At 44.7% G+C, this 19,286-nt stretch overlaps 1 protein-coding gene across 4 annotated transcripts in view; it reads right to left on the minus strand.

Moving 5' to 3' along the window:
• ABI3BP (ABI family member 3 binding protein) overlaps positions 1 to 19,286 on the minus strand; it is a 2,192,437-nt gene that overhangs the window by 1,519,984 nt on the left and 653,167 nt on the right. For all 4 annotated transcript variants that reach the window (XM_078657771.1, XM_078657774.1, XM_078657775.1 and 1 more), the window contains exon 3: positions 6,362 to 6,430. In XM_078657771.1, the coding sequence (XP_078513897.1) occupies positions 6,362 to 6,430 (69 nt within the window). The remainder of the gene's footprint in view (positions 1 to 6,361; positions 6,431 to 19,286) is intronic.

Below are 19,286 nucleotides of genomic sequence, written 5' to 3' on the forward strand. Positions count from 1 at the left end.
TGTGGTACGTTCCGCCCTTCAAGCCATGTCTCATATCGTGTGCTGTGAGCGTGTGCTGGGGGCGTGGGCGTGTGCGGGGCGCGGGATTATGGAAAAAAAGCGAGCGTTGTGCCCAATATTTCATTGTTTTTTCTTCCCAGGTTCTGTACATTCCAGCTCTGGGTGTCCACCCTGCTCCCTTTAAATACCCCTGCACCCCATAATCATAACCCACCCTTGCTCCTTAAAATACCCCAACACCCTTAAACACTAACCCATCTTAACCCTATAAATATACCCTGTACCCCAAAACCCAAACCTATCCCTAAACCCTAAACATACACCTGTACCCCAAAACCCAAATCTAGCCCTGAACCCTATAAATACCCCTGTACCTCAAAAACCAAACCTACCCCTGAACCCTAAAAATACCCCTGTACCCCAAAACCCAAACCTAGCCCTGAACCCTAAAAATACCCCTGTACCCCCAAATCCACTCCTGAACCCCAAAATACCCCTGTATCCCAAAACCCAAACCTAGCCCCGAACCCTTAAAATACCCCTGTACCCCAAAACCCAAACCTACCCCCTGAACCCTAAAAATACCCCTGTACCCCAAAACCCAAACCTAGCCCTGAACCATAAAAATAACCCTGTACCCCAAAACCCAAACCTACCCCTGAACCCTAAAATACCCCTGTACCCCAAAACCCAAACCTAGCCCTGAACCCTAAAAATACCCCTGTACCCCAAAACCAAAACCTAGCCCTGAACCCTTAAAATACCCCTGTACCCCAAAACCCAAACCTACCCCTGAACCCTAAAAATACCCCATACCCCAAAACCCAAACCTAGCCCTGAACCCTAAAAATACCCCTGTACCCCAAAACCCATACCTATCCCTAAACCCTAAAACTACCCCTGTACCCCATAACCCCAAACTATATCTGAACCCTTAAAATACCCAAACACCCCAAAACATATACCTCAGTACCCCAAAACATATACCCCTATACCCATACTTACCTTATCCAAACATTTTTAAAAAACATGCTTTTACCATTCATGCATTTACAACGAATTTCGTTGTAAATGTATGCGTGGTAAAAGCATATAAAATGTAATGCCATGCGTTAAAATGGCATTGCGGAGTCATGGTACTTTCGTAATGAAAGTATGCGGAGTGATGGTATGCGGAAAGAAAGTTGTGGAATAATGGGTGTTTACCCTCCCCCGGTAAGTACATTTATTGGCATGGCGGCCCACATCTCCAGCAACATACTCATATTTTTTCACCACCGATTTCAAAAATGCACAGGTCTCTCTCATTGATGGCCAGCACCGACATACACTTTTAGACACACCTCCCACCAAAAGTTCTAGAATTGCGAACTTTAGAGCTGGGGAGCTACGTTCGAATCTCGGCATCAGCTCAACATCCTGTGATTCCAGGCAAATCGCTTTGTCTCCCTGTGCCTACCACAAATTAATGTGTTCTTCTGTAATGTAAATTGTGCGCATGCCATGTTGTCGAGTTCACGCTATATAATATTGCAAGGAAAAATAAAGTAGGGAAACTCGAGTTCACACACTACTGAACGCGCACTCTTACGTGCATCAGCAGTGCACTGTGAATCGGAGCGTTTCACAGGCCTGTCACAGATAAGAAATGCTATCAAAACGAAATCCTACAAAACAATATACTATTGGCCGGCAGCAATTCATACCCGGACAACGTCGGGACGGGCTGCTAGTATATATAAATATTTGCACTTCTGTTGTTTTCATTATGGGGGTGAGAACCAATGTCTAACAGGTACATATCTGAATCTTTCTTCCTCCTCTGGCACAAAGTAGATCTTCATCTGAACAAAGGATTTTGTGGTTCCGCCATGAAACTTCTCCCCTATCTTTATACAGCTGGCCTTTTGACAATGGGTGAAATCGTCCTTTTTAACCTAGAGCTAATTTCTGAGTTCTCCAGTATGGGAGTGCAGGGTGGCAGGAAACTGGTCAGACTGAACCTCATTTTTATTTGATTTCAAGTAACATGTACCATCGGGGTTCTCAGCACGTTGTACTGTCTCACCCCAGATTCTAATAAAGGGTACTTCCTCAGAGGTATGCTGGCTAAGGTGTAATCCAGGAAACAACAATGTTTCTCTGTCTCTACCCTAGACCACTATAAGTGGAATAGCATGTTTGTGGCCTGATAGTATAGCTGAAGTTTTGGAATCCCCAGCTTGCCCATTCTGATAGGCCTCTCTCCAACTCCTGCCATAACTCTAAAGGTATTTAATTCTTCTATGAAATTTGAGCAAATACTATCAAGCTGTGAAAAGTATTTGTGGCCAAAGTCGAGAGATACGAAAAAGGTCTTAGGTAGGGCTGGCTCTAGGGAGCTGCGACTGGTGCCATCGTACCCGGTGTTGACGTCGGGTGGGGCACCTTTTGCAAGTATATTAAGGTTTTTAAAGCATCTGTTGCTGGGTTCTGTCCTCCAACAATTTTCAGGCATCAATAAAAATGTCAAAATAACTCTGGTGATTAATGTTCTTCCTGGATAGAGTTCGGAGTTTTGTCTAGTAGTAGTTTTGACTCAGATCGTAAGGTAGTTCAGAGGGTTAATATGCCTGCTGCAAAGAAGATGAACCATGCAGATCACAAAGTGCTTGTAATGTAAATAGGTCAGTGGGTTACTGCCTTTGTCGGAGAGATCCTTTTGTTACTTGCAGGGACTAAGTTAAAATCGTAACATAATACAGTGAGCTATTAACTATCATCCTAGAGCAGCATACTAACAGCAAGTTACAGATTATAGCGTTATGATTTTTCCTCAGTCTTTTTGCAAAACGGGTTCGTTTGGGTAGAAATGTATTCTTATTATTAAAGAGAATCCTCAAACATGGCGTTACATTTAAAATTCTGAGTTTGTGCTTTTCCAGACCAAGGACTCAAACCATATGGTCTACGAGTAAGGATGTGACTTCCACATTTTGTAGTCGTCTGTCTTGTGTAACATTTTCTAGACACTAATTTAGAAACATATGATTGATTGTCTCTGTGTAGTATGTGTGTATCATGATAAGTACTCTGACATCCTATGAGTTGCGCTATGAAACAAATTAAATGCATCTGAGAGGGAGTGGTTATGGAGAATTAAGGGGCACTGTTAAAGGGTGGTAGTGAGGGAAAAAGTGGTGGAGGTAGTCATTGGGGAGCGCCAACAAACATTGTTGCATTGGGCGCCAGCAGCACTAAAGCTGGCCCTGGTCTTAGGCATTACTGCCATCTTAATGACATCTATCTCGCCAAACCAGGAAAGAAATGAATTGTGCTAATGTTGTAGGTCTGCTTGGATGCTCTGTATCATGGGTGGTAAATTAACTTCAAAGCGATCAGGTATCAATGCTATTAGTTGAATTCCTAAGTATATAAACAAGAGGGTACAAGAGGCAAAGAGGGAATTCTGCAGGAGGCCATGTCCTCTTGTCCTTGGGCAGGTACACTCCAAGGCCTAGATGTAGGTAATTTCATTTTACCACTTCCTAAATACCGAATATTACCGATTCTGTATTTAAGAAGTGGTAAAATAGAGGGGGGGATGTAGGTATTATAGAATCGGTAAATACCGAATCGTTAAGATTCGGTATTTACCGATTCTGTAAATTCCGATTCGGTAATGCCCATTGATTCCTATGGGCATTGAAGCCCATAGGAATCAATGGGCATTACCGAATCGGTATTTACAGATTCGGTAAATACCGATTCCAGCAAGGGTGCAGGGGGTGTCACTTTGACACCCTCTAGCACCCCAAATACAGGCATGTGTGCCATGTGGCACACAGACATGCCCCAAGGGCATGTCTGTCTGTCACATGGCATAGGTGTGCATGCACACCTGGATTCGGTATTTTACCACCCAATTGGATTGGGTGGTAAAATACCGAATCTGAAAGGCCTTTGGGACTCAGAAGAGTCCCACCTACATCTAGAAGTTACCGAATCGGTAAAAATACAGATTCTGTATTTTACCGAATCTGTAAATTTACCGATTCGGTAAATTTACCGATTCGGTAAAATTGGCCCCCTACATCCCAATAACCCATTTACAGGTCGGTAACGGCCGAAATCGGCCGTTACCGGCTGGTAAATGGAGACCTACATCTGGCCCCAAGTGCTTTAGACTTCTGCAAGCTAATGTTAAACTCTGACACTGCATTAAAGACTACTATCTCTCTAGTGAATGGACCAGGGGAGTGCACTGGGTCTGTGAGGGGGACTGCTACACTGTCCACATATAGTGTCATTTTAAATTCATTCTGCCCTAGTTGTACTTCTCTATTATTCCCAACAAGGCAGTTTCTGTTCACCTGAGATTCCAGTAAAAGACCAAAGAGGAGTGCCAACCCTCTGGAGAGACCCTCTGAAAATCCTGACTGGAGATAGACTTGCTCTGAAGAACCAGGCACTGGAAGTCTTTTGAGGGTGAGACCTAGGTCTCCCTGTGTTTTGGCGTGCCTCACTCTGAATGCCCCAGAAAAGAACTGTGCCCTTGGGAAGAATTGAGCAGCTCCACTAGAATCACTGCGCCTGGCACAGTGGCACTCCTTTTCAGATTGCTACCATGACCTTCGCTGACACATCAAAAATTGATGGAGATTGACGGGGCGATTCATCTACAGTGTGACTAAGAAAATATTTTTGAACTATAAACGCAAATAGCTCCATTGTAAACTTCTGCCTAAGGGATATTATTCAAACTTCATAGAGTCAAACCTTCCAATCCAGTTACTAAGTTGTCTCCAATGGCCCATCGAATGCTGAGTTCATGCATCTAGCTTGAAAATGCTCCATTGCGCTGCACACTAAGAAGGTAGTCCAGGACACCTTTGGGAAAGTTACCTCTAAATACATCCCTATGCATTCTGGGATTTGACTGTTGGTGGTCTTTGAGGCATGTCTCCAAATTAAAAGAATGTGACTCTGATTTGGAGTTTGGGTTCTGGAGAAACTAATGGCAACATGATGATGGAGGAATTTTTGCTGACAGATTCTCTCCAGAAACTGAAGGATTTTCAGTTACCATCAAACACTTAACCATGCTTTCTTATGGATGAAGGGTGTGCCACCTACTTGTGAGAAGTGGTTCACATCACCAGGATTTTAACGTGATTTTGGAGCTTGTCTACCTCCCTAAGCATTTACAAAGGATCTGGGCCTGAGTTTGAAGAAAAAAGGCAGTAGACAGAACAGCTTTTCCCTGCAAGGTGTGTACCCTTCAAGATAACTGCAGTACTTTATTTGTCCTAGTGTGGCTTCCCCATTGACATGCACCATGTTGTTCCCACCCCAGATCCACTGTGTTGCTTCTTACCTTCCCCATTATGCTGCCCTCAACCTGGTTTATTAAATCAAAGACCCTTTACACTTTTAAAATGTTTATTTATCATTCCAACGCGGATCGGTAAATAAAAAGAAAACACAAAAGTGCCAGCGTCATTTTGTAGGTAATACCATGCAGGCGGCTGTGACTTAGGTTTTTTTTACTCTTCTTCAGGCAAGAGGCACAACATCAGGATCATTATACAGCATTGCTAAAAACCATTGGCATGCTCAATGATTCCCAAAGATGATAGCATTTTGGCTTTGCCAATGCTTGTTTCAATGAGCAGCATTATTGTGATCATTTTTTTCTGAGCCTCCCAAAAATGTGTGTGCTATGTGCATTTTAAACATCCTAATATCTTTATTGTTTAGTTTTAGTACTAGATGGTAGTTGGTTTGCTACCCCCTTAGAACTGTGAGAATGCTAAACAGACTACTATCCGCTACTACATTCTTAGAGCAGCTATATTGAAAGTAAACAGATTCCTGGCAGACCCAGGATAAATCAGTTAGTGAGCACGTTTGCTTGTGTGAAAAGGAACATAAGACTAAGAATTTTTTCCCAGGGCCTGCTGGCAGTCTTTTTAAAATGAACATAATAAACAGTCTACCATATGTGTTAGTCCTATAGTACAGCAACTGAACATATGCCCTGAAGCAATAGGGCACGTTATAACGCATGCAAATACATCGCATGCCATTACAACGCGATCATTACAATGACCGTGTTGTTACATCGCATACCATTACAACACAAGTCGTATTGCATGCTTTGTAAGCAATGTTTTCCGCCCTGAAGTATCAAGCTGTCCAAAGACTAAATTATTACAATGGTCTTCATTCCAAAACAGTGGTGTAATATGTGCAGGGACAGATAACACACTGTACCGTGTAACCACATATTGAAAGCGCAAGTGAGTCATTACTGTATTAATTGCCATGCTTACAAGCAATTACAATATCATTTTTACTTGAACTCCCTGTCATACTATACCTGCACAGTTCTTCTTTGAATTTACAACTGGAGAGGGATGAACTGCTATCAAATAGCGTGGCTCTGCATCTGGAAATAAAAATAGACGTTAGCATGAATCATGTTTGCATATCATTCATTTCTACTGGCATAGACATTTTCTGGTTAAAAACATATTTGCTTTTTAACATGAACTTTTTGCATTTGAAATGACAATGCGTGGTGTACACAACTATATTTTCTTGAGATAGGCTAATTAGGCCTAAATTATGCCTCGATTCCATATTGTTTCTTGTTGCATCCACAATATTAATTGTGCATTTATTTTTCTCATTACACCTCACGCCACAAAATGTGCATTGATGCTTTGTGATGACATGCTGTTTGCAAAGAACTCTGAAGAAAGCTTGAAGATACTTAATAATAATACAGCAGCTTATAAAGCGCGACAGCTACCCCCAACCGGGGTGTCCCGGCGCTAAGACAACAGGTAAAAAGAAAAAAGAAAGAGTGGCGCCAAGAAGAGAAATGACAGTGTAACAGCCCAGTTATTCACCCCCAAAGAGCCAAGTCTTTAGGGCCTTTCTAAAACCGGTTTCTGACCTAGCTTGTCTCAAAGACCCTGGGAGAGCATTCCACAGTGAGGCTGTTCTAACTGTGAACGATCTCCCGCCTAGACGGGCTTTCGAGTAGCGGGGGTTGAATATCAGATTATAGGAGTTAGATCGCAACACACACGATTTTGCTTGTAAGGGCATAGTCTATCCTTCAGATAGCCAGGAGATTTTCCGTTAAGGGCCCGGTACGCCAAGGCTCTTCCTGCTCGCTCACTGTAGACTATTCATTCATGAGACTTTTCCTTTGTTTGTAACCACAGTTGTTCTAATTCTACTGATGGCATTATGTCACTTATTATCATTCATTTAGAGGAATAGTGCTAGGATGGTAGTAATATGTGATGTTTTATAATGCTATCCTATTATTTGACGTTTTGTTGATACAGTTTCTCATCTTATGTTGACTATGCACTTTATAGTGCTTTTCATTGTAAAAAAATGTATAATACAAAAGCCCTGATTTGGGAGGAAAGCTTGAGATTCTTAGCTTTCTACCAGGGATGTTGCCTGTTTTTTTATTGATTTGTTGCACACTCTGGACTTACTCTATTTTTCAAACATTGCTTATTTCTATTTAAATTTGAAATGCAAAGAACCTTCATTCCAATCAATTTCTGATCTCCACTAAACTCCAATAGGAAGACTACCAGGAAAATTCAGTTTAATTTTCTCACCTATGCTGTTAAAGAGCTGGTGCTGTGGTGCGCTTTGCAGGAGAGATCCCTGAACTTTGAGCACTTCAACTACCAGGGGGTGCGACATTGGAAACAGAACTGCGCAGAGGAAATGAGAGTTAGGTATCAGGATGAATGACCTGCCAGTTAAAGGAGCCCAGGTCCAGATGAAGTTTCCAGCCATGTTAAAAATCATGTGGAGAAATAAGATTCACAATATCAGCAACCCTGAGGAGGTCAACGTTTTTATAGCTCAGATGGAGGGCACTGCAGTTGCTACCTCCAGTTTGGGCTTGTAATGGGCTCCATAAAGTGTGGTAGTTTCTCAATGATATGAATCAGAGGACGTTATTGAGTAGCCAGCTTGATTTGTTTTCGTTTTTTGCGTTTTAGTTAAGTGCACTTTGAATATCTCTCTTCAGGATGGGGGTCGCGAATGGCAGATTCTTTCACCTAAGGATAGAAAATGGGGTTCCCCAGGGGGGTTGGTGATGGGGTGCACAGGGTGGTGGGAGCATGGGAAAAAATATATGTCCTTGTCTTGCCAAATTCTAGTCAGTTTAATATAATTTTAGGCTTTTATCAGCCCAGGTTGTCTAAACAGGAGACCCTGCAGGGAGAAAAAAATTGGCATAGGGTTTGGGGTTATAAGTATGAATAAGCTTAACACAGTCCAGTTTATAATTTGAAACGTTAACGGTCTGAGGTCTAAGAAGAAACTAGCACGAGTGACAGAATACCTCAAGAATAGCAGGCCACATATAATTCTACTCCAGGAGACCTATTTTAGAACGGAAGGGGTGTAGGTCCTCCTTTAGTAAGGTACAATGGATACAGGATGTCATATATTCGGATCAGAGAGGTAGTACTAGAGGTGTGGCCCTGATTATCAGAAATAATTCAGGAATAAGGCTAATAAAATATGACTCTGATGACTCTGGTAGGTGGTTGGTGGCTAGTATAGTGATCCAGGGTACCCCAATAGCCTGCACAACGTATTATGGTACAAATATTTGACGTACCAGATGCTTTAATAAAGTTGGAAACCAGTATGATTGAGATTACGGCCCGATAATAATTATGGGGGGACTTTAATATATAATTAAATAAGGAGCTGGATAGCAAAGTATGTTAGTTCCCCTAAGACCTCTGCCAGACTGAAAAACATGATGACTGAACTTAACTTGGTGGATATTTGGCACAGAAGAGAGGGGGCAGCAAGGGGTTTTACATTTTACAGCAAAAAGTATGGCCATCATTCCTGCATTGATTACTTTTTAGTGGACCAGGAACTGAATGGGTCAACAAATGGGGCAAAGAAGGTGAACACTGGATAGGACTATCTTGTTAGGTAAGAGGGTTGTCTTTGATTTAGCGGATACGACAGTTGACTTCTTTCATCATAATAGGGGCTCTGCTGGATTACAAATACTCTGGGATGATTTCAAAGTGTATCTTAGGGCAGAAATGAGCTCCATAATGATTGACAAGAGGAGACAGAAAGAGGAGAAGAGTATTACAGAAATTAAAGAGAGAGAACGTGATCTCCAGAAGGCCTCGCTTGAGGGTTCCGTTAGGGTACCAGAGCTAAGCAGGAATGTGGAAGAGCTGCAGGTAGAATATCAAGCACAGTTTAGACAAAACAATACTCGCCAGATAGAAAGTCAGCAAGCTTCAGCATTTTTCGTATGGCGAAAGATGTTGTTTGCTGATGGCATGGAAGGCTAAAACTGATAAGGCCAGGAACTCAATAGTGAATTTGATGAATATAGAGACAGGAGGGATTTTAAATAATAATGCAGATATCAGGGGAGAAGCTTGGAGATATATGAGTAGCCTATATAGAGAAGATATCCAACCAAGAAAAGATTGTATAGAGGCTTGGATAAAGGAGACAGAGCTTCCGAAATTAACAAGGGAGCAAATGAGAGGTTTAGAGGCTGAGATCACGGAGGAAGCGATTAGAGCACAATGTAGGAGAATGTCGACAGGGAAAGCAGTTGGACCAGATGGCCTCCCTGTTGAGATCTACACCCAAATTATAGAAAAATTAATTTCATCTTTGAAAGATGTATTTAATGCAGTATACATAGAGGGTAAGTGAGCACCCCCTATCTTGGTCAGAAGCAACGATAGTTCTAATCCTGAAGCCCAAAAAAGACCAGGTGAGAGCGGATTCATATAGACCAATATTGCTCTAGAACACTGATTATAAGATCTTTTCAGGGATTGTAGCCTCTAGAGTAGCATAGGTCACTAGGGGAGTTGTACATGTGGACCAAAGAGGTTTTATACTGGGGAGGCAGCTGAATGAACTTACATATTTGATGATGGGGTCTATTGATATGGCAGAGGCCCAGCATTTCCCTTTGACTGTAGTGGCTGTAGACACAGAAAAGGCTTTCAATCAAGTACAATCGGCATATCTCTGAGAAACTCTAAAATGTTTTGGTTTTCCTCAGAACATGGTGGGGGCTGTGCAAAACTTATATTGCCTCTCTAGAGCCAGGGTCCTAGCTAACGGAGAGCTGTCTGACTGGTTTGACATCACCAGGGTTACAAGACAGGGTTACCACCTGTCTCCGCAACTCTTCAATCTATATATAGAGCCCCTTTCAAACTCTATAAGAGCGGATTCCACTATTTTTCCATTTAAATCAGATGCGCTTGCGGCGAAATTGGCTTTATATCCAGATGATATGATCTTCTAAACTACCAACCCGCAGGTTGCCTTACCCAACTTGATGGCCAAGGCACATAGTTTTGGCAGGATATCACGGTATAAGGTTAACGTGGATAAGACTAAAATTATCGATTGGAGCCAGACCAATAGTACTTGGGGGGCTAAACCTCAAATGAGATTTCCCAGCATCTAAAGCACACAGAAACATGAAGAAATTCCTGGCGCCTACTGGCTGGAATAAATTGAGCCAGGAAGTTTGGATATTATTAGTAAGATGGGCTAATTTACCTCTAAATATATACGGCAGAGTTAATCTGATCAAGATTATTGTCCTTCCTAAAATTACCTTTCTTTTAAATTCCATTCCTTTAACATTTCGGAGGGAGGAAATAGCTAAACTCCAGGGAAAAATAGGTATTTTTATTTGGGCCACAAAGGGACGCAGGATATCATAGAAAAAACTGAGGAGGAAGCTGGATGTGGGGGCATTGGCTTTACCAGATCTGCTTACATACTGTTACGCTTTCCATTTTAAGAACTTCCATATGTTAGCAAACAGGCCGGATAGGTCATCAGTGGGGTTGCTCTTCGAGGCAATGCTTGGGGATTTAAGTCAAGGTCAGAGTCACTTCCTATTTAAATATGGAGACCCGAAATATTTCAAAACGGTGAGGTTGAAGATCCTGAAAAACGCCTTAAGATAATGGGTTTCTTTTCAGAGGAAGTCCGGAATACCATACTATTCTTCATGGGCATCGATCTGGGACTCCCCGGGTACTCCTGCCTGTCTGATGGATCAGCCCAGTCAGCCCTTAAAATCCGTGAGGTTATATCATTGGACAGAACTCAGAACAGGACCAAGTTTAGTGAGCTGGGAAGTTTTAAGTGGCTGGACCAAGGGTCAATTAACAAGATTTAAATACTATCAGTTACGCTCTTGGTGGGTCTCTTAAGAGAGGCTTGATCCGGACGAGGAGTCTTGGATGGAACAGTTAATGAGAACTGGCCCACAAAAAAGGAAGTTGCATTCTGGTACTGCGCCCTTCTAGAGGCGGATAATAAGGGCGGGTCAGATATTTCAAACCTGTAGGCAGATGGGCTTGGGGAAGGAGACCTAAAGCAAGTTTGGCATGCTTCTTTTTCCACCTTACAGGCAGTGGTGAAACCCGCCTCACTAAAGCAAAATCACGTATTTACTACATACAGGGTATACTAGTCTCTGGCTAAGCTCTCAAGAGTGACTGAAAATACATATGTATGTCCAAGATGTATGTTTGCTTCGGCGGATAAACTTCATTTGTTTTTGCCGTGTCCAAAGATAGTGCCCTAATGGACATCGGTATGTAACTTTTCAAAGGAACTGACTGGTAAAAAGATCAAGGTAAACCCTCATCTTGTATTTGTTGGGCTGTATCGAGAAGTCTGTATAAGATCAAATCCGATACCAACTAAATTTGTTTTCTAAGTGACCTTGTTGGCAAGTCGGAAGATACGCAGGCTTTGGAAATCTGAAAATCCCCCACAGTTTGTTGACTGTCTCAGAAGTATTAACTTTATGAGCCAGTGGATATTACTAGTAACGTTAAAAGCCTGGAGAAAGTTTGGGCAATGTTTGTAGAATGGAAGCAACAGTAAGTGGGTCCAATGATTATGCCACGTATGCTGGAGGTCACGGCTCCCCCCCCCCCTAACCCCGGGCTGCAAGGGGAGGGAGAGGAACGTGGAAACAGCAGTAATCTTTGCATGGTTGCGCTCATCTTCCCCTCCTTTCTCCATCTGAGGGATGAGAGTAACACCAGCAAGAAAGTTGGCAGAATGAGGACAAAAAAAGTAACAAAAAAAACATTCTAAACTCCATGACTGAATTATTCAGAATTCATATTTGAATAAACCTTTGTAGTTTTCTAATTTACTGATCTCAAGCCCTTTTATTTATTGACTATTATTTGAAATGCTGTTTTAATCTTGTCTTTAAGGACACATTTCCTCATCTGCTTTTGAGGATAACACCATCCCCGACCCCGCATACGCACTTTATCGCTATCATGTAGATTATCGGAGAGATAGCGTTAACACAACATATTAAGGAACATCACTGTAGCCTTAACTAGTTCTATACTTTTACAATACATTGAAAGTCTAACTGTCCTCACAAGGGTCGTCTGCATCATACTGCTTCTGTCTGTGATCCCGGGTAGCCCTAGCTAAGGATGCAACATCCTTCTGCTTCACTGTGTACCAGAACGTAACAGAATAATTTTCTGTAAGGGATATAGGCTGGGAAGAACCTTAACTGACATACTAGATTCCCATATTTCCTAATGAGCTATCTATTTATTCATGTAGGCATTTCCAGTAGAGCAATCACATGTTGTCCTACAGCTGTTTTAGCTCGCAAGGACACCACCAGGTCTTTTTTTTTAATTATATTTTATTAGGTTTTCCAATTTTATCAACAGTTTACATTACATACATCTCCATGTATTGGCAAAATATTTGTTACATCCTGTATGATTTAATGGTTACAGAGTCACATCGGCTCACATAGCAGGTGTTACCAAAATGCAGTGTGCAAGATCAGTACGTGATATACAGCCATACCTATCTGAGCGCAGGCAGACCGCCTCCAACCACAGTGCGTTGTAATTACATTGCTTGTGATGTGTCATGTCCATCAGCATTCGAGTGGGAACAACTGATTAGCATAACTGGTAGCTTAGAAACCAAAAATAAGACCAAACCTAAATGAGAGCACCCCACCCACCTCTCTATTTGGATCTTACATATTCCTCCTATCTCTACTGCCTGCGCACTAGTTCCCCCATGGCATCATGTAAGTATGTGGGCATGTACGCTATAAGTGACCACTGACCAAGTGTCTTAATTAGTCTGGAACTGTGATGTGTGTATGCATTTTCAGTCTGCTGGGTTAGTCCCCGGGGGGGTTCCCCCCTTCTTCACCTACGCTCTGCTGCAGTGTCACCAACATTGCATCCCAGCTTGTGGCAATACGGACTTTTCGTAGGCCTATGGTTTCTCCACGTATGATTGCGATGCTTTCCGCTTTGGGTCATGCGAGCACAGAGCGGCACCATGCCTGTACATGTGGAGGGTCTGGTGTGTTCCATTTCTTGGTGATTAACCTCTTGGCTGCCATTATGCCTAGATCTAGAAATCTGGAGGTTACTTTGGTGCTACGGGTTCTGCGAATTTGTGCAGAAGGTACGTCAGCCATTTAAAGGGTATCACACGTTCAGTACAGACATACAGCACATTTGCCACCTCCCTCAAGTATGTGTGAAGGTGAGTACAGCCCCAAAGCATGTGTATCAGATCAACATCAAGAGTGGCACATCTTGGGCAGGCGGAGTAAGTGCAGCTAAAATATAGGTTTATTTTGGCGCGTGTGAGATACACTCTCTGAGTGAAGTAGAATTGACTTTGTCGGAACCTCATGTTTCTCCGGATACTCTCTGGGCTTTCCAACACCTGAGCCCACTCTGCATCTGAAAACTGGTGGTCCAAATCTTGTTCCCAGTTGAGCCGGAGTGAGTCCAAGCTAATCGCTCTGTGCAGCCTGAGCGAGGCCGCAAACCACAGAGTGAGATGCCTACCCTGTCCCATGACATGTAAGTAGAGCATGGTGAGGTGTGTCTGTGGTTTGGAAAATGGGGACCCCTACATGCAAAAATGAACTTGCTAGCTGTAGGGAAATTGACATTAAAGGGGAAAAAATAAACTAGAAGCAGTGTACAATAATCAGAAATTATACTAAGATGGTGACCATGTTGAATTATTGATTATCAAAAACTTTTTATTTAAGTTTTAGGTTATTTCATTTGTTGTATCAGGATATAAAAAAAAAAATCTCAACTTATGATAAATAATTAAAAGTGTCAATACGATTGCTATGTTGTCCTGAAATTTGTAATTTCTGATTATTGTACATTTGCTTCTAGCTTCTATTTTCCCTTTGAGGTTCGTCTGTGGTTCAGTTGTGTGAGATTGCCCCACTTAGCTGTGAGTGTGGTCACTAGCAAACGGTGCAGGAGATATTGGGCCGGAAGGAACCCTTCATCCTCTACCAATGACATGTATGGGATGAGCATTCCAACACGGTACAGGTCCCCAAGGGATTGAACACCCGCCTCATGCCAATCCCTGAGCTCAGCAGCTGCGAGCACTGAATGGCCCCTACGGGAACCCTCTAGGGGCAGCGCAGGTGTGTAAGGTGTTATGTGTCGGGTTATATAGAGGCTCCTACAGAAGCACTTGTACGCCACGCCAAGCCGCAGAGGGTCTGGAGGTTAAATGTAAATGTAAAATGTACTACCCACTGCAACTGGGCAGCCATGTAGTAGTGCTCAAAGCATGGAAATGCTAAGCCTCCCCGGTCCATGGGCAAATATAACTTCTTTATTGCTACCCTGTGCCGGGCACTGGCCCATATGACATCCCTGATCATCTTCTCCAGCATGCCAAAAAGGAAGTGGGGATGTACAATGGCAGATTCGTAAAATAGCCTTTGGAGGGTCGCCATTTTTGTGAGCGCTATTCTGCCTGTTACGGTGAGTGGAAGCGTGCTCCAGAACTGCATCTGAGATCTGTTGGCTGTCAGTGCTTCAACCAGGATTCGATCAAATAAATCCGTTGGCTGACTATATATTCTTATGCACAAGTCGAGGAATGTATCTGCCCTCCACTGCACCCTACCGCCATTAGGGATGAGGCCTGGGTCACGGTTCCCCTCACTGAATGAGTATATGCAAGATTTATCAGCATTGCCCTCATCCCCGAGATTACTGCGAAATCACGTAAGATCTGCGCCAGCTGCCAGGGTATGCTTTAAATGTCACTTAGGTAGACTAAAAGGTCATCTGCATATAGTGACACCCTATGCGTGTCATCCCCCAGAGGAATCCCATCACCCAGCTGAGTGCATATTGTCTTCGCAAGTGGCTCTATTGCCAGAGGAGGGGGGATAGTGGACATCCCTGCCTCGTCCCTCTCCGCACTGGAATCGAGCTCGATATAAAGGCCTATTTAGAGCCTGACAACTGGCTCAGTGTAAAGCAGGCGGGTCAGCTGCAATAAGGTGGGTCCCAGGTTGTATTTCTTGAGCGCTGCAAACAGATAGTCCCATTACAGGGAATGAAAGGCTTTCTTGAGGTCTAGTATTAGACAGCCTGCCCTAGGCCAAGAGTGCACAGAGTCAGGCGCGATCCTGAAGAAACGGTGAAGTTAAGCGAAGTGCTACGGGACAGCATGAAGCCATTCTGATCCGTGTGAATCAGCAGGGGGACCACCTGCGCAAGCCTGCCTACCAGAACCTTTTGCTAGTATCTTGTTATTGGTATAAAGCAGAGCAAGAGTCCTGTACGAGCCTACTTCCATAGGGTTTTATTGGGCTTTAGTAGTGACACCAAGTGTGCCTCTCACAGGGATAGCGGGAGAGTTGAAGCCCATCTACAGCAGCCACATATAGGGCTTGCAGACACTGTGTGAGCGACACCTGGTATGCCTTATAATACTCTGCTGGTAGCCAATCCGGTCCCGGTGTCTTCCCTGCGGCCAGGGACACAATAGCATCCCTGATCTTTTCTGGTGAGATCAACTCATTCAGTGTTTCCCTGTGTGCTGGTGTCACCTCAGACAGTTGTATAAGACCTAAAAACAGCTCTAAGCTTTCAACACTGCATTGCCCCTGAGACTAATACAGCTGAGTGTAGCATTGTGTCATGGCTGCGTGAATTTCATGCTGTATATATAGCATGCACCCCATGTCTGTACGCAATGCACCTATCGGCTTATGGGTGTGTTCTTGCCGTATTAGCCAGACAAGCATCCGACCTGCCCGGTCTGCGGTGGCATGTGCTCGAGCTGTGGGCGCAACATAGTTATGGCATCAGAGGTGTTCTAGCTGTCAGCATGCTCTGGGCGTAGTGCCTTCAGACTTTGCGCATCCCGGACTCCCCACTCCCTGTTTGTTTCATGCCGCAGCAGTTGTACTTCTATTCTTTTAAGGGAGTCAGACAGCTGCTTGAATACATTCCAGGTGTCCCCCAGGCAATGCCCTCTCATTGTTACTTTAAAGCCTTCCTATTCCATTAATGCATCACCTGCAGTGCCCTCATTAATCTCGAAGTATTCGAGGATCGCAGCCCCTAGGGATGAGCGGAATGCTGGGTCTTCCAGCATAGCCAGTTGGAGTCACCATGTGGGGACCGTGGGATGGTCTATCTCCTAGGTGAGCTGCAGCAGCTGGGGATTAGGATCAGAGTGCCTCCAACCTAGGTACTCTATCTTCCGAACAATGGGGAGCAGGGCATGCAAACCCACAATATGGTCAAGCCGCACATGCAGTCCATGTACCGCAGAATAGTACGAGTAAACCCGTACCCCGGGTTTGAGGGTGGGCCATATATCTAATAGTGCCCAGTGAGTGATTCAGCTGTAGTTCTGGTGAGGGGTGGGAATGATCTGTCTAGATCTACATTAAGCACTGAGTTGAAGTCCCCCCCCCCAGATGCCACTGGATTCTGCTCCACTTGGCCAGTACCCCAGCGAGGCTGTCCAAAAAGGAGTACCTGTCGACATTTGGAGCGTAAATGGAGCCTATCAACAAGATTTGACCATTCAGTTGCCCTCTCACAAATGCATACCTGCCTTCGGTGTCTATCACTTCCTCCTCCCTTATAAATGGGACTCCAGCCCTCATCCAAATTAAGGCACCACATGCGTGGGCCGAGTATGTAGTACCATAGACTTGGCCCCTCTATCTCCTGCGCAAGCGATCTAACTCGGCATGTGTCATCTGGGTTTCTTGCAGCAGATCGATGCTAGCAGAGTGCACTGCAGATAAGAGTAAATGTAATAGCTACATGCCGGCGTGTGCATACCACGCACGTTCCATGTGACTTCGTTTGCATGTGTCATGTCTGGACATTGTGTTGTTCAAGACGGGGTAGGGCAAACATCGCCCTGCAATTCATGTGGTTCGTGGGTGTGCTCCTAGGTCACAAAGCTAGAAATAAAGCATGGGTTTGAAAAGGTATGTGCATTTTTAGGGGCAATCTCAAGAGTGACTTTCGTCCAAACTGGGGTGCCCAACTTCGGCAACAACTATGCCAGTTTGGTGTCTGGAATGGGTGTGTGTGGCTAGCTCGGTATTGTAACATTGCTATTAGCATTCCCGGCCAGCCCATAATTACAGTTGCATGCGAGGCTCATGTGCCGCTGCTCGAGGTGTTGTGCGGATGTTGCTCATGTTACTGTATAGGGTGCCCTTATTTTGCATCATATGTGTGAACAATCAAGTGTCTTAGCAAGGTATGTCAGGTTAGCCACTATTTGCGGGTTCATTTCCCATCTCAGTTCTAAATGCTTGCTCACAGTCATATGATGTCATCTGCCGTCTGTGGCGTAACATCTGGTGGTTGTGGACCTTTAAGTCTGTCAAGCTTGGAAGATGTCGAACCGCTGGCAGTTGTTGAGCCGGAAGGGCTCAGGTCTCCTCGTCTGCCGCAATGAAGACCCCTCCTGCCAGGAGTCCCCAGGGCATCTTCTGTACGTGGTCTGGGCCCTGTCAACAGCCCGGACTCCTCTAACCAGGGCAAGTCAAAGAAGTGCACTACACCTTTCGGGACCACTCTCAGTCTGGCTGGGAATAGCAAGGAGTAGCTGGGTTCTCAAGTGCGGAGTTGACACTTCACCGCAGTGTAAGTGCTCCTATGCTGCAGCATCTGTGCTGTATAGTCTGGAAACACCATGACCTGGTTACCACGGACTTTCATATCTGCCAGCTTGCGATTTTCTCATAATACCACATCTCTGTCTTTATAATTGAGCAGTTTGAATAGAAATGGGTGCAGGTGATCACCTGGGAAGGCTTTTGGGCTGGTACCTGATGTGCCCTCTCGACCACAAACTGCGGTGACAGCGCGCTGGTTGGCAGCAGCTGTCTGAGCCAGCGCTCAACATATTCCTCGGGGTTGCACCCCTCTTCTGCTTCCAGGAGGCCCCCCACGCGGACATTGTTACGGTGGGAGCACCCCTCCGCGTCCTCAACTCTGTCTTCCAATGCATGCATACGGTCTAGCAGGTCTTGTAGGGCCGCAGTATGGCTCTGTGTAATGGGCTTCAGTTCCGTTAGGGATTGATCTTGCGAGTGAACTTTTTCTGCCAGTTTATGGTGGTCATCACGTAGCAGAGTAAAGTCAGAGATGACTTTATAGATCTTAGACTCCGGAGAGGACTCATCTTATCTGATCTAGTGCGACCCCAATCTTTTCCCCACACACGCTTCAGTTGAGGGTGCAAGCCACGGCGTCTGCTCTGCTTTCCCTGCTTGCCATCATGTACATGTGGTTAGGGCGCTCCACTGACCTGTTTGATGGGCCCTCAACGGCACGGGTACATCCCAGCTCTCTGCACGTCTCAGGCTGACTTCCTCCTCCACTGTAAATGTAAATGTAAATGTACAGGAATTTATATAGCGCAAATCACCGAGCGGTTTCTAAGCGCTTGCTTAGGGAACCCGTCCTGGTATTCCCCTGTGAGATAGCCCCGGTAGGGTATCCGCAAGGTGAAAGCCAGGCATCCCGCCACGAGGGGCCGTTGTGGAGATTAAGCAAGCTATTGCCCAGAGTCACAGAGTGTGAACCCGTGAATCGAGTAGGCACCGGAGCGAGAATTGTCGAGTCCATGGACATTTTAGGACTCAAGACCCCGCCGAGCCGGGAATTGAACCCTGGTCCCTGGCTGACGTCTGTTTCCAGGTCTGCCTCCTCTAACCAGTGAGCCACACTTCTCCACTGCATCGGTACTGATGTCTGGCCTGTGACCATGTCACGCTGTGCTCCTGCGGCCTGGTCCAAGAGCCCCTGCCCTCAGTTTAGGCCTTGCCTCGCCTCCTCGCACTCCATGCCGGGCGCCTGCATTTCATGCTCTGTGTGACCCCCGCTGGTAAGCCC

Source organism: Lissotriton helveticus, chromosome 8 (genome assembly GCF_964261635.1).
Source record: "Lissotriton helveticus chromosome 8, aLisHel1.1, whole genome shotgun sequence".
Taxonomy (NCBI): Eukaryota; Metazoa; Chordata; class Amphibia; order Caudata; family Salamandridae; genus Lissotriton; species Lissotriton helveticus.